Source organism: Propithecus coquereli, unplaced genomic scaffold, assembly GCF_000956105.1.
Source record: "Propithecus coquereli isolate 6110/MARCELLA unplaced genomic scaffold, Pcoq_1.0 Scaffold706, whole genome shotgun sequence".
NCBI lineage: Eukaryota > Metazoa > Chordata > Mammalia > Primates > Indriidae > Propithecus > Propithecus coquereli.
In genome coordinates, this window is record NW_012153130.1 from 118,692 (window position 1) to 134,581 (window position 15,890).

General features: G+C 42.2%; 1 protein-coding gene across 4 annotated transcripts in view; it reads left to right on the forward strand.

Moving 5' to 3' along the window:
- Nucleotides 1-15,890, forward strand: part of TNRC6C (trinucleotide repeat containing 6C) — a 73,627-nt gene that overhangs the window by 22,899 nt on the left and 34,838 nt on the right. For 3 of the 4 annotated variants that reach the window (XM_012661343.1, XM_012661340.1, XM_012661342.1), the window contains exons 2-4: nt 897-3,497; nt 13,416-13,631; nt 15,344-15,510. In XM_012661343.1, the coding sequence (XP_012516797.1) occupies nt 1,115-3,497; nt 13,416-13,631; nt 15,344-15,510 (2,766 nt within the window). In that variant the 5' untranslated portion in view covers nt 897-1,114. Of the gene's footprint in view, nt 1-896; nt 3,507-13,415; nt 13,632-15,343; nt 15,511-15,890 lie in introns of all 4 variants that reach the window. The other variant, XM_012661341.1, reaches the window with a different exon arrangement.

The following is a 15,890-nucleotide window of genomic DNA, read 5'->3' on the forward strand; positions in this document are numbered from 1 at the left end:
AATGTTGGAAATATTCAAATAATTAGAAAAGTCATAGGAGATAAATTGCAGATACCAAATGTAGGATCATAACAGTGAAATGATGGTAATGCTATGGGAAGATATCCTGTAAAGTTATTTTGGGGATCTTCGAAGAAAAAACTAAAAGGAAATAGAAAACGAGTGTAGAAAGAATCCTTAGAGATCCAGAGATCCAAGAAGATACTAGAGGGCTGAGAATTTATTAATACACAGGAAACAATGATAAACCAAATTGCAGATAAGATCAGATAAAATAATATAAATGTAAATAATCATTTCTAACCCTAAGTATCCTCGGTAACATACGATAGCATTTTCTAATATGTCTTCTCTCCCTCCCTCAGCTCCCCCCATATGGCTTCTGTTACATGACTCTACAATGTGTTTACGTTTCTTTATCCTGAAAGAGCTATGGGTGGCCTCTGTACAATACTGCGACTCTAATTAGAGGTCTTGAGAACTACAAGCTGTTTTCGAAAGTCCCTGTGAACTTACTGTCTTTGCCAGCGTTTCCCAAAGAGTCTGCGTATTTGTAAGAGTTGCAGAGGCAAAGTCACATACATTTCAGAGCTGCCTTCTTTACTATAAAGGCTTTCAGGGATGCCCATGTGCTAACGTGCATTGCGAATCTTCTTCAGGGGCACTACAGTATGGTGTAGCACTAAGAATTAATATAATTCTAGAAACATTAGCTCGCTCTAAAATGAGAGCTATTAAGAAGACAAGTAACTTTTCTTTAAGTCATTTTTTAGTGTTTATCATTCAGAATTGAAAACTTGAAATAAAGAGCTTCCTTCCCCAAAGACTAGTTAACAGTCGATTCATTGACAGATGGGAGGGAAATCTAATTTTGAATTTTGTTTCATCTTTTTCAGATCTCAGTCACAGTGGATTGGCAGATCATTATGAAAATTCCCACTGGGGACAGCAGCCCACTTACAGGAGTGAAGCCAACTGCAGCTGGGATAAAGTGATAATAGACAGGACTGACAAGGAGGCGTGGCCTGCCATCACAGGAGCAGAGACGGAATCTGCCTCAGAATGTACCACGGACACTGACTCTGCCTCCAACTGTGGCTCAGAGAACAGTAGCATGGCTACGGGGAGTGCCCAGGGCAACTTCACTGGACACACCGCGAAGACAAATGGCAATAATGGCACCAACGGCGCACTCGTCCAAAGCCCTTCCAACCAGAGTGCCCTTGGGGCGGGCGGAGCAAACGGTAACGGGGCTGGGGCCAGAGTGTGGGGTGTAGCCACAGGCTCCAGCTCTGGCCTGACTCACTGCTCTGTCAGTGGTGGGGATGGAAAAATGGACAACATGATTGGAGATGGGAGAAGTCAGAACTGCTGGGGTGCTTCCAACTCCAATGCTGGCATTAATCTTAACCTTAACCCTAATGCCAACCCAGCTGCCTGGCCTGTACTGGGACACGAAGGAACTGTGGCGACAGGCAACCCTTCCAGTATTTGCAGTCCAGTCAGTGCCATAGGTCAAAACATGGGCACCCAGAATGGGAACCCAACAGGCACTTTAGGTGCTTGGGGAAACTTGCTGCCGCAAGAGAGCACAGAACCACAAACGTCCACTTCTCAGAATGTGTCTTTCAGCGTACAACCTCAGAACCTTAACACTGATGGACCAAATAACACTAACCCCATGAACTCTTCACCAAACCCTATCAATGCAATGCAGACAAACGGACTGCCAAACTGGGGCATGGCTGTTGGCATGGGGGCCATCATCCCGCCCCACCTGCAAGGCCTTCCTGGTGCTAATGGATCATCAGTCTCTCAAGTCAGCGGGGGTGGTGGTGAAGGAATAAGCAATTCTGTGTGGGGACTGTCCCCAGGTAACCCTGCCACAGGAAATAGCAGTTCTGGGTTCAGTCAGGGGAATGGAGACACTGTGAACTCAGCATTAAGTGCTAAACAAAATGGATCCAGCAGTGCTGTGCAAAAGGAAGGAAACGGAGGAAACGCTTGGGATTCAGGCCCACCTGCTGGTCCTGGAATACTCGCATGGGGGAGGGGCAGTGGCAACAGTGGCGTTGGTAATATCCATTCAGGAGCATGGGGCCACCCCAGCCGGAGCACCTCAAATGGTGTGAATGGGGAGTGGGGAAAGCCCCCAAACCAGCATTCCAATAGTGACATCGGTGGGAAAGGATCGACAGGGTGGGAGAGTCCCAGTGTCACCAGCCAGAACCCTACCGTGCAGCCTGGCAGTGAACACGTGAACTCTTGGGCCAAAGCTGCATCTTCTGGAACTACAGCAAGCGAAGGAAGTAGCGATGGCTCTGGCAGCCACAGTGAAGGAAGCACTGGACGGGAAGGAACCGGAGAAGGCCGGAGGCGGGATAAAGGGACTGTAGACCAAGGGCACATCCAATTGCCAAGGAATGATCTCGACCCGAGAGTTCTGTCTAATACTGGTTGGGGACAGACTCCTGTAAAGCAAAACACTGCCTGGGAATTTGAAGAATCCCCTAGGTCTGAAAGGAAGAATGACAATGGGACAGAGGCCTGGGGTTGCGCAGCTACTCAGCCTTCAAACTCAGGGGGGAAGAACGATGGGTCCATCATGAACAGTACAAATACCTCTTCAGTATCCGGGTGGGTCAGCTCACCACCTGCCGCTGTGCCAGCAAACACAGGCTGGGGAGACAGCAACAGCAAAGCGCCGAGTGGGCCAGGGGTGTGGGGAGACTCGATAAGCTCTACTGCTGTTAACAATGCTGCTGCCACCAAGAGTGGCCATGCTTGGAGTGGGACCGCAAATCAGGAGGACAAGTCACCCACCTGGGGTGAGCCTCAAAAACCCAAATCCCAAAACTGGGGAGATGGACAGAGATCGAATCCAGCCTGGGGTGCAGGAGGGGGAGATTGGGCAGATTCATCATCTGTCCTCGGACACTTGGGGGATGGAAAAAAAAATGGCTCTGGGTGGGATGCAGACAGTAACAGGTCAGGGTCTGGTTGGAATGATGCTGCGAGGTCTGGGACCAGTGGCTGGGGCAATGGCACAAATGCAAAGGTCAATCCAGGCACAAACTGGGGGGAGTCTTTAAAACCAGGTCCCCAACAGAACTGGGCTAACAAACCCCATGACAACAATGTGAGTAACTGGGGAGGAGCTGCTTCTGTGAAACAGACGGGAGCAGGGTGGGCTGGGGGGCCGGCACCTCTCAAACAGAAGGACTGCAGCGAGGCGACTGGCTGGGAGGAACCCTCTCCACCATCCATCCGACGCAAAATGGAAATCGATGATGGTACCTCAGCTTGGGGGGACCCAAGCAACTATAACAATAAAACTGTCAACATGTGGGATAGAAACAACCCGGTCATCCAGAGCAGTACCACGACCAATACCACCACCACTGCCACCACCGCGAGCAACGCCACACACAGGGTAGAGACGCCGCCCCCGCACCAGGCCAGTGCGCAGCTGAACCGGTCACCGTTGCTCGGTCCAGGTATGAAAGGTACTTTATGTTACTTTAGTCTCATTATGTATGCATAAATGCTCCGACTAGTGTTTTTACAGCATATGACAGTAAAATAATGTAAAGGCCCTTTGCCCTGCCATATTGAATCTAAATGTTACCTAGTGAGAGTAAAGCAGGATCCTCTAATAGCTTCCTATCCAAGAAAAACATACATTCGGCACTCAGTACGTCAGCAGGCCGATGTTCTGGTGGTGGTGGCGGCGGCCTGGAAGGGATAGCGGCCGGGGTGGGGATGGAGATGAATCTGAAAGGAATGACAGCGCATGACAGTAAGACCTGGTAACTGTCACATACGGGAGCAAAGGAGAAAGATGGGGTAGAGACGGTTCAGAGCCTGGTCAAGTGGGCAAATGACCGTGTCGTTCACTGACATACCCGAGAGCACAACAGCAGGAGCAGAGTTCCTTTTTTTTTTTTTTTTTTGAGACAGAGTCTTACTGTGTTGCCCGGGCTGGAGTGCCGTGGCATCAGCCTAGCTCACAGCAACCTCAGATTCCTGGGCTCAAGCAATCCTCCTGCCTCAGCCTCCCGGAGTGCTAGGATTACAGGCATGAGCCGCCTCACCCGGCCTAGGAACAGAGTTCTGACATGTCCAGTGGAAGTGACAAAAGATGTTGGATATGGAAGACCAATATCAGCGAGAGATTTGGCCTAAGGCACAGCTGTAGGAGAGTGGCAGTGGGCAGCAGGGCAAGGTCATAGGTGCTGAGCATGCTTAAAGGCTGACAGGAACAAGCAGAGAGGAGAATGGGTGTGACGGGAGAGGATCCCTTCATCTAGGAGGCAAGGGGACGCTTCATCCATCTTGCAGGGGAGGGAAAGAGCAGGTACACAGCTGGCCAGGCTGGCAGTGGCCAGAGGGTCTGGGTACCTTCTGGGGTTGTTTACTCTGGGTGGGTGCGCAGAGGGGGCTTGCATTAGCCATGTAGAGAATAGAACAGAGGGCTGCCTGGAGTCCCCGAAGGGCTACTGGACAGTGTCGAGGCCCAGAGATGAGCACACAGTGAATCCCTTGGGACCTGCCATGTGCTAGGCAGCGCTCTAGTTGCTGGAGATACAGCAGAGAGCAAAACCATCAAAACCCCTGTCCGGTGGGGTTTGCAGTCTGGTGAGGGAGGCAGATCATACGTGAATCCGTGAGGATGTACGTAGTGTCAGGTGGTGGTGACACTGCGGAGAAACAGGAAGCCCGGGAAGTCTGGACGCTGTGGGCTGGTGGAGGGATTGTCATCTTGCACTGGGCAGCTATTTGGTTTTCGTCCTAAGCATTCAGCAGCTGACAGGAAAGGAAAGCTTCCCTGCTTTTTGTGTTAATTCTACAAGACCTAGTTCTGTTCCCCCCGGACATGGTTCTTCCAACCTCCGCTCAGATTCCTGGGCACTTCCCTTTTGCCCCTCGGAGACGACCACATCAGGAATCCTGTATGGATCTCAAAGCTATTTTGGCTTCCACCTGCATGCACTTCAGTGTCACTAAAGCAAAGGTCAAAAACCTGGGGGGTTCGTGAGCTGCACCTGGTCCCACAAACGTGCCTTTTTGGCCCACATTTTTTCTGAATCAGCATTTTTTAAAGAAAATGTTTTGTATAAAATTCCAGATTTCTGGCTTCTTTTGGAAACCTGGAGGCTCTGACACATTGGATTCACATGGCAGAATCAATTAAAATTAAAAGCAGCTGCCGTTACACGGGGCCTGTGCAGTCTGCTTTGCCACACTCCCACCTGCGAAGGCTCCGGCGCTGCGGCTTGTGGTCGGCTACTACTGCTGCTCACCTAGGCCGTATGCTATAGCCTGTTGCTCCCAGGCTACAAGCCGGTACAGTGTATTACTTCCTGAATACTGTAGGCAGTTGTAACACAATGGTAGGTATTCATGTATCTAAACATAGAAAAGGCATAGTAAAAATACGCTATAAAAGAAACAAAAGGTACACCTGTTTAGGCACTTACCATGAATAGAGCTTGCCAGACAGGACATTGCTCTGCGTGAGCCAGTGAGTGAGTGGTGGGTGACTGTGACAACCTGGGACGTTACTGTGCGCTGCTGCACACTTTCTAAACACTGTACGCTTGGGCTACACCACATTCATCAAAAACTAATTCTCTTCAATAATAAGTTAACTTTAGCTTACTGTAACTTTTTTGCTTCGTACACTTTTTAATATTTTAATGTTTTGACTCTCTTGTGTTAACACTTATCTTAAAACAACACATTGTACAGCTGTACAAAAATATTCTTTCTTTATTATCCTTACTCTATAAGCTTTTTTCTATTTAAAAAAATGTTTAACTTTTTTGTTAAAAACTAAGACACAAACACACACATTAGCCTAGGCCCACGCAGGGTCAGGATCATCAGTATCACCGCCTTCCACGTCCACGACGTGTCCCACTGGAAGGCCTTCAGGGGCAGTGACACACACGGAGCTGTCATGCCCCGTGATGATGGTGCCTTCTAGAATAGCTCCTGAAGGACATGCCTGAGGCCGTTTTATAGTTAACTCTTTTAATAAGGAGTACACTCTAAAACAATAAAAAGTATAGTAAATACAGAAACTCGTAACAGTCATTTATTATCATTATCAGTTATTATGTACTGTACGTAATTGTATGTGCTAGACTTTTATAGGACTAGCAGGACAATAGGTTTGTTTACACTAACATCACCACAAACCCATGAGTAGTGTCTTGTGCTCCGCAACATTACTAGGCAAGAAGAATTTTTCAGCTTCATTATAATCTCATGAGGCCACCATCATATATGCAGTCTGTCGTTGACCCAAACACCATTATGCGGCACACAACTATATTTAAAAGTGACTATCACATCCTCCTATAGTGAATAGGCCATAGCTGTTTCTTCTAGGTCCCCATTTGAGTGCCCTCTGCTGTTCAGAGTCTTCTGGAGGAGCATCAGCTAAAGAGGGCCCTGTGCTTGGCACTAGAGCCTTATGATAACTGTGTCTGGCTATGCTTGGTGACCAGGTGTGGGGCATCTTTGTGCATCATCTCATTTAATCCTTACAGTTCCGTGGGCCTCATTTTACAGATGAGACCTAGAAGATTGAGTAGCCTACCGAGGGCGGGTGTGTGGTGAGGTCTCAGATGTGTAATATATACCTTGACCTGCTGACATTTCCAAAATATTACGTCCATGACGGCTACAGAGGTTGGAACCACATTGCATTTGTTGGTGCTCTTCCCCCTTTGATATGTTGTCCTTAGAAACTACTTTTAACTGGTTTTTATAGCCAAAGAATGTGAGCTTTACTCTGATAAAGGCATTCTTATTCAATTAAAAGGGCCAATATCATTGTCTTTTGTATGAAAAAATTTATAGTTTTTTTTTAACAAATTGCACTTATTATCACCAAATGTAAAAGAAGAAAAATGTGCTGTGACTACTGCGTGTTAGCACAGCAGCTGTTTATGTATTCCTTTTCTCCCCTCTAGCTCTTAGGCTCTCTGCATATGTGTAATCTTTGTAATTGTAGCAACATTATACAGGCAGTTGTGAATTTAGCTATACCAGTTAACAGAGACAAACAAAATGTTATGCAGATTTTTTCCACATAGAAGTAAGTCCATTTGCTGAAACTGTGTCAGGTTTGGTATATTGTTCAACCTATGGGGTTACTTAGTAAATTTTTTCATTTATAATATTAATCTGTTTTTCTATCACTGACAACACAGTAGCTACATGGAGTATTATTGCTGCTTTACATTACCTGTGATATTCAGACTTGAACAAAGCTTTCTTTTGCAGTGAGAGCACAGTTCATCACTCTTGGGAATTACAAGTAATCAAAGCCTTCTACTTTCCAAACTCATTAGACCAAGCTCTTGTTTGAGCCTATGAAACTAACAGCCTCAGTTCCCCATCACTTCCCTTCATAGTGATGACAGTGTGCATGTGTGGCACCATCCCTGGTGGCAGCCCACTGCCCAGCTGTGCTGGTTGGACAGTCAGGGTGGGCGAGGGTGGCAGTTGTCTCAGCCCCCACCAGGCTGTGTATCAGCCAGTGGTTTGAATGCCTGCACAGGTTGCCATAACTCAACTGGGATTCCCCACTCCAAACGAAGTCCTTCCACTTGTGATTGCCTGATAAAGTTTCTGCTGTTTATAAAGTTGGTGTTTTATGGGTGTTCTGCAATTTCACTATTGACCTATGCTGATTTTACATAATTTCCACTTATGTCAGAGTTTGGGTTTTAAGTTGTTTTTAAACTGTTGACCATTACAATTTAAGCATATTGATCTCTCCTTTCTTAAAAATATGGTTTCTCAGTTACATATTTTTTGTGTGTCCAGTCTTATAGAAGTGAATGCTACAGGACAATCATTTTTGTCCCATTCCTGTTACGTTGATATTAATTAGTTTTCTGTGAGCCTGAGGAAAGCAGTTATTATTTTAAGAAGTGCAGTGTAGCTTCCTAAACTGGATTGTTTGGACCTGGTTCAAACCCATTCTGGAGATAGGACAACAGTAGGGTAATCCAGAGAAATACCCCTGTGCCTGTCTTTTCATTCGAGATTGTAGGCCTGAGAAGGACTCCTGAGGCTTTACTTGGCACAGGATGTCCCATTGCCTACACCTCCTGCTCATAACATTGCCCCAGTTGCTTAGTCTGACATATGAGCTAGACTTGCAGGACCTGCTAACTTGTGCTCTGCTGTATGTCAGAAACTGTTAAGTCATTGTAGAACCAGTCTGTTATTTTGTCAACTAGTGGGGATGTAGCAGAAAGTGCAAACATAGCACTTACTTGTGTTTCTAAGGGAATGAAAGCAGACCTAAAAATACTTAGCAGCCTGATCACCTGGTACACTTAGAAATAGATATTCTGGGACACTTAGAAACCAATTTCAGACACACAGGAGAACATTGACTATTAATTAATAAAACTGTGTAGGAAATAACAGATCCTCACAGTTGGCTGTGAATCTAAGAATGAGATTGAGGGAGAACTTCCAGAGATTGTTTCTTTCATTCCTGAACTCAGTCAGGTTTCACCAAAACATGTAGATAATTTGAAAGAGATTGGTATAGGGGAGAGAAATTGCCACAAAATTAATTTAGAGTCAAATATGAAGGTCATTATAGACTTGATCAAAGCTAAACCGCAACATAATGGAGTTATGGAATCTCACCTGTCTTCCAACAGTGAATGGAAGTAAAACATCCGTACCATGTGCTGATCTGAAAAGCAGAAGAAAGTGCACTGCTAATGTTGGTCCTATTCTGTAATATTTTTGTGTCCACTTTACTGCCTATTCTCAGCTCTTCAGAAATGTCTCTCATTAGCCATAGCAGACTTTTCAGCTGTGCTGGTGGTTGGCTTGTCTTTAGCCACAGGCAAACCTTACTTTGCATTTGGGTACTTAATCTAGTGATATTTGCTTTAAAACTTAGTTTTCTAGCACAAATATTATAAAAGCAGAGATTGTGTGAATTAATGATGGAAGAGGCATAGCTCACATTTGCTAAAATAAAACCTGGAAAAAATTAGATTTAGAAAGCCTCTACCTAGGGAGGTAAAACGTATATTGTTTCTCTAAGTGTCACCAACACCAGAAGCTGGAGAACATTGTACTTCCTGAAGACTCCCTTTCCTACACAGTCTCTTTACCAGTCTTTGCTATAAAAGTGATAGCAAAAGTAGTCACCTGCAGATGAAGCGAATCAGCAAGATGCTGTTACAGGTGAACTCTTCACACCGTAACTTCAGAAATAGATACCATTGACCTCTCCAGCCAGAAGTAACTCTGTTTTAAGCACTATGCAATAATTATTAAAAGAAGAATGATCTGAGTGATGTGCTTTTTGTGGATATGGAATTTTTCTTGGGTTTGGGTTGCATTAGGTTACTTTTGCTTTCCTATGTCTTAAGGGGCTGGAGTTGAACGAGGACCAGGGAATCAGGAGCTGGCTACAGAAGGAGGAGGAGATGCTTCTCAGCGCAAGTCCATTATATAAAACATGTGAACCCCACACAGGCTTTAGCCTTAGGTACCTTCAGTTCAAAATAAATAAATGACTAAGACAGTTGAAAATATAGTGTGGCCCCCCCAGATACCAATGGGAAAGAGTTAGCACATTTAAAATCTGTATTAATACACTGAAATAAAACTCAAGATGTTTTTTCCTTTTTTAATACCTGCTCTATGTGATGACCCACCAAGGCAAGCAAAGAGCTCTTCTGAGAGAAGTTGCCGTGCAGCTCGAAGCCCATAGTCAGCCTCTCAAAAGGACCCTTATCTATAACCCTCAAATAGAGTCCCCTGAATTAGAAACAGAAGTGATCAAATACCCACAACACACAAGGCATTTGGAAAAGTAGGATACTTTGCCATCTGACTCTGTTCTTCTAGATAAAGAACACACTCTTCTGTATGAAGTTTCACTATGTAAATACCCATCTTGATTTCCGGTATGAAAGAGTTATTGCTGCTGCAGCTACCAATTCTGCTGTGTCCCTCCATAAGCCAGTAGCCAACCAAACATTATATTAATAATAAATTTACATTAAGTTTGAAGGCTGTCAGTATGAGTAAAGTCTCATCTCATTAATATTTAAGTCAGTCCCTAAAAAGGGCAAGCACATAGTAAGCACTCAATAAATGCCTCATCAGTTGAATTTTTAGTCCTTTATTATTTTGTCACTTAATTATAGTTGGCCACTTTTTTAACTAAACCTTTTTCCCAAAAAGGACTGCCTGTCTGTCACACTTATAAAACTATGTAAGTAGCCATGCACCATGGCCCATATGCCCAGCAACTCAGGTGGCTGAGGTGGGAGGATTGCTTAAGGCCAGGAGTTCAAGACCAGCTTGGGAGACAGATTGAGAACCCATCTCTTATATATAAATGCATATATATATGTTATTTGTGTGTGTGTGTGTGTGTGTGTGTGTGTGTGTGTAGCATCCGTGGAACAAGCTAGAATTGATTTCTTCTTTCACAGAAGAAAGAATACCATCTACTGACTTAACTGTAGGGCTTAAGATGGAAATCATTAAGGGAGGGAAAGATTCTCTTTCTCTTGGTTCTATTTCTTGGCCTTTTATCTGTTTTGCATTTGCTTTTATACCAGTCTTCTGGGTGTACACCACTTAGACACTTTGTTTTCTCTGTTCTGATAGAAAGATGAAGAATGTGTATTTTTAAATTGAACAAAAGCTACATATCCTGATGGCATTTGATTATTATTGTTATTAATATTATTATTTTATTGTTCCCAACTCTATATTGGTTCAGTTGAAAAAATTGAAGGGAAGTAAGGATTCCGGACCCCCACAGTACAGAAATATTTTGCCAAAAGTGGTAGTATGTGAAGGACCATTTTTTAAATTTTAATATCAATGTTTTAAATGTAAGAGAGAAATTTGTTCTGCCTCATCAGAACAAATCAAGCCCAACTTTAAAAGAATCCCTATAAATTATTAACAAAGGATGCCAGATTCACTCTAGCAGTAAACAGTGAACAATGGAGATTATACTTATTTTAATACTATGTATTTAAAATTATTTTCTATCTACTTTGCATCAAAATTATCTAGTGTGTCTTAGATTTTAGCACTTTTCTAGAGCCTTTAGAGTGTCAGATGGTACGTGCATCCGGGTGTTTGTGTTAGTTTGGCATTGTAGGTAAAGATAGTCTTGCCAGAGGTCAACTTGAAGTATTATCCTTTTGAATTTTGAGTAAACAGTGTTTTTCATTTATTTCTAACATTTTGAAGCATGCTTGCTACTATGTAGACATTTCTACTTTTAAGAAGAATTAAAAACTTTTAAAAATCAATTAACTATACTTCCAATAGTTTTAATATTTATTCTTAATTTTGACTTGGTTAAATAATTTATAGAGCATATTGCTTTTCAAAGAAATGGAAATCTAGAGATGACAGACAAATTCTAAGTGTCCATTATTTAATTACCTACAATAAATCAGTATTTTTATAGCTAATTGGTCTTTAGCAACACCAAAGTTATTTTAGCTTCCTAAAACATCCATAATTTTTATCAGCTATGTTAATTTTCTGATTTAATTTTGTCCCTTCAATTTGTGAAACTACTTTTCCCAATATACATTGTTGTTTTCTGCATAATTAAAGATAATATTATAGTTAGCAATTGCCAGTGATAACCAATTAGGGCTAATCCCCTGTTATTAGAAATAATTTGCATAATATATTGCTCAGCATAGAGTTTGTAATTTAAAATAATTCATAGGTTGCATGTCCTTTTGTCATTAATCAATATTATTGCATTTTATTAGAATAAAGAGTATGAAGGGAACTATTTCCATGCTATTTTTAGTCAGAAAATTAATAGATTTTATAATTGATTTTGTAAAACCCATGTTGAGACCAAATAATTAAAAATTTACAGTAAACTATTTGCATTTTATGCTATAAGCTTTCTCTTGCACACGAAGTTACATGCTTTCTATTCTTTGGTTACTCCCTAAAATATTCACATTTCTATATCTGATAAAATATATCTATATGCAAATTACAGCTGACACAAGCTGTCAATCTAATTATCAACAGTGTAAAGTGAGCTTATAGCAGAAGCAAAATTTTTAGAATTTGAGTTGGTTTGGAAAAATAAAATTTATATATGTAATATGAAATTCTTTTCATACTGGAATGTAAAACACTTGGAAAGATTCCTGTTGCCTGGGCTTACACCACTTTGCCTGTAGATAATTCAGTTGAGCCTGGAACAACATGGGGGGTTTTGGGTGCTGACTCCCTACACGGTTGAAAATCCAAGTACAACTTTTGACTCCTCCCAAATTCAACTACTTACCGATAACATAAAGAGTCGATTAACACCTATTTTGTATGTTATAGGTATTATATACTGTATTCTTACAATAAAGTAAGCTAGAGAAAAGAAAATGGTATTAAGAAAATCATAAGGAACAGAAAATATATGTGGTAATCATTAAGTGGAACTGGATCATCATGAAGGTCTTCATCGTCGCCATCTTCATGTTGAGTAGGCTGAGGAGGAGGAGGAAGAAGGGTTAGTCTTGCTTTCTCAGGGGTGACCGAGGTGGAAGAAAATCGGTGTATGAGTGGACCCATGCAGTTCGCACCTGTGTTGGAGGGTCACCTGTAATGCCACACCTTTCACATTCATTGTGAATCCTTATGTATTTTCTGTCAGGGATCGGTCCCTGAGGATGCTTTCGCAACAGGACTAAGCAAAGGAATGAAGAATTCCTGAAAACCCTTGCAGTCAGCATGCCTGTCGGAACTACCCTGATCCCTAATTCCTCAACACCGTTGTCTTCTAAGACAAATGCCTCAGACAGACGCTCGTGGTGGTACCATGGGAACTGTCCGCATTCTATAGTTATTACTTCACCTTTGTGTGTTTGTGGCCATCTTCTCGTCGCTTTGCCCAGATGAATTGAACTGTGTCTGTCATGGTCAAAAGATAAGCAAGAATAATTTTTCAGTATATATTTGCAACTTGTAAACTTTTCTTAGAATAATGTTACATAAAATTTCTTTTAGGTCATTGCATATAATACCAGAAGTAAGCAAGCTACTTCTCAAACATAGTTTCAAGCTATTCTTTTAAATCCTATTATGTTGCAAAAACTGGATTGAGTAGTCTTTAATGTTTAATGGACTTTTTAAATTTTAAGTGGGTAGAGGTCAAGAGTGAGAAAATTGCAACTTTAAAAAGGTAAACAAATCTGATTAGATTTAATGCATTTGTATCCTTTTAACTTTCTCCTAAAGGCCATTCTAAGGATAGATTATCTTGAAACTATTCATATTTTGAAACTGAAAATTGAATTGCATTTTTACTTTCTCTCTGTTTCACTTTTATTATTTCTTCTACCCCTTGGTACCCTTTTCAGTTTCATCAGGCTGGGGAGAAATGCCTAATGTTCACTCAAAGGCTGAAAACTCTTGGGGAGAACCATCCTCCCCATCCACCCTAGTTGACAATGGCACAGCAGCGTGGGGGAAGCCACCCAGCAGTGGCAGCGGATGGGGAGACCGCCCTGCAGAACCCGCTGTGGCATTCGGAAGAGCTGGCGCACCCGCCGCTGCTCCGGCCCTGTGCAAACCAGGTAGGCCTGCCATCCCGCTCGCCTGATGTGACAATTTAGAGTTGGCCCTCAGAATATTTTATTTAGAGGAATACTTTTCATTGAATGGTTAAAACTAAATTTTTAGGATACTTTTCTCATATATTTATACTTTAAAACTAACTTTAAACCAAGACTTTAAAGAAATGTTTGTCATGTCTGATGCATGAACACAAAGGAGCTTTTAACAGAAGTCATGCCCTCCATTTTATAGTAATACGAATAAGTACGAGTACCAAAGCAACCTAGCATATATGTTTGATACTACTAGTAACATCCATACTTAAGCAGTATCCTTGTACCTGCCACATTAAACAATTTAAACTTGCTGTTTCATTGAGCAAGATGGATAAACTATGTCATTTTTTTCTTCTAGAGATTAGTTTTTGAAAACATGTGTTACTTCACAGCAGTCTGACACTACTTGCCTGCTTTTATCTTGTCAACAGAATTCCACTTTGAGTACTCTATGTTTATGCTTACACAACTTGAAAAAGGAAAAAAAAATTGTGCATTTTCCTCCCATTTTCTTAAAATGTAACAAATATGCAGATAATATGCATTACAAATGTCCAGACTATTTTTACTAAGTGGAATTCTTGTTATTATTGTGGGTGTTTTGCAGTGTGATGTTTATAATATTAATGTGAGTATAAGGTTGCGGATTTAAGTCTGATATTAACATTAATTGTTCACATGGCTGCAGAAGCTTCATATTTTCTTGGGCATCATTAGATGTCCTAGATCCTAAAATGCAACTTTAATGGTTTTGTGTTTTGTTATTTTGCTAATACTGGATAATACGTTCCATATGTCCACCATTCTACTGGAAGTGTTTATTGCACTCATATTACTTTTTGTTACAAATGCAAAGAATAAGGAAATTTCTGAGTATTTAGATTCACATGCCATTTTGAGACTGTATTCTGTTTTCAGAATCTGTCCTGGAGGCCCAGTTATATGCCTGTCCTATATGTTTGTAAGCATCCTACCCTCATCCTCTGAAAGACCCCAGCTAACTATGCTCTCATCTAGTCTTTGGCCTTCTTCACGTTCTTCCAAGGAGTGAAAACTTGGGGTAATTTTGACACCAAAAATCACTTTGTACCTTAAGAAAGGAGAAAAGAATAACATCTTGAGATGGAAACTCAGTAGTCAGTTTGTAGTTCCATCTGCCTCTACCCTGCCAGTTTGTGTTTCCCGGGAGCCTGTTAGAAACGCAGGCTGTGGGGCCCGAGCTCAGACTTGCTGCGTTCTGCATGTGCCCGGCTGACTCTCGCAGATGGCCGGTCTGACAAGCACTGGTCTGTGTGACATAACGCTCACAGGTTTGGATCAAGCAGTGCTAAGAACCACTCAGAAGATAATAACATTTTTCAGGAATCTACATTTTAGTAGCCTTTCATACCATATAGAGATTGTCCCCTTCTCCTGTAGCCCCTAGGATTTATTTTTAGCATGATGGTTAGTACATTAAGTTTGGAACAGTGCAGACTACAAATAGCTGCAGTTGGAAGGAAACATACATATCTAGTAGGAGAGATTCAATTCTTGAATCTGGGGAAAACGAATTAATAAAAAGGTAGATTGCAATATACCTTTTGTCCCACACCCCCTAAATTATATGTTGTAGTGAAGCATTGTCTACTCAAGAGGTGAAGGATTTGATAAGTTCATGTTGGCTCTCCTTCTAGCTTCAAAATCTATGCAAGAAGGCTGGGGCAGTGGTGGAGATGACATGAATCTCGGTACCAGCCAGTGGGAGGATGAAGAAGGGGACATGTGGAATAATGCTGCTTCCCAAGAAAGTACCTCTTCCTGCAGCTCCTGGGGGAATGCTCCCAAAAAAGGACTTCAGAAGGTATGAGCAACACTCTGAAAGAAATTAAACCCTGAAAATCAGTGATACCTAAAACACATGCAGTTTAAAGGTGATGTTTCCAATAAATGGTGAAAAGATAGTCCTTACATTCTCAAAGTAGTCTTAGAGGAGGAGGAGACCGTTGGAGGTCTGGAGACCCTTTCGGGGGGTAAGCAAGGTCAAAACTATTACCATGACAACACGAAGACCTTGTCTTTTTCATGTAAGTTCTCCCCTCAGTACAGGGTGAAACTGTCCAGAGATGTGGGCATCACAGCAGAGAGAGTGCAGAAACACAGGAGAATCCAGCCATTTCTATTAAGCCAGACATTGTAGAGATTGGTGAAAGAGCAAAACAATGCCACTCTTCTCATGAAAAA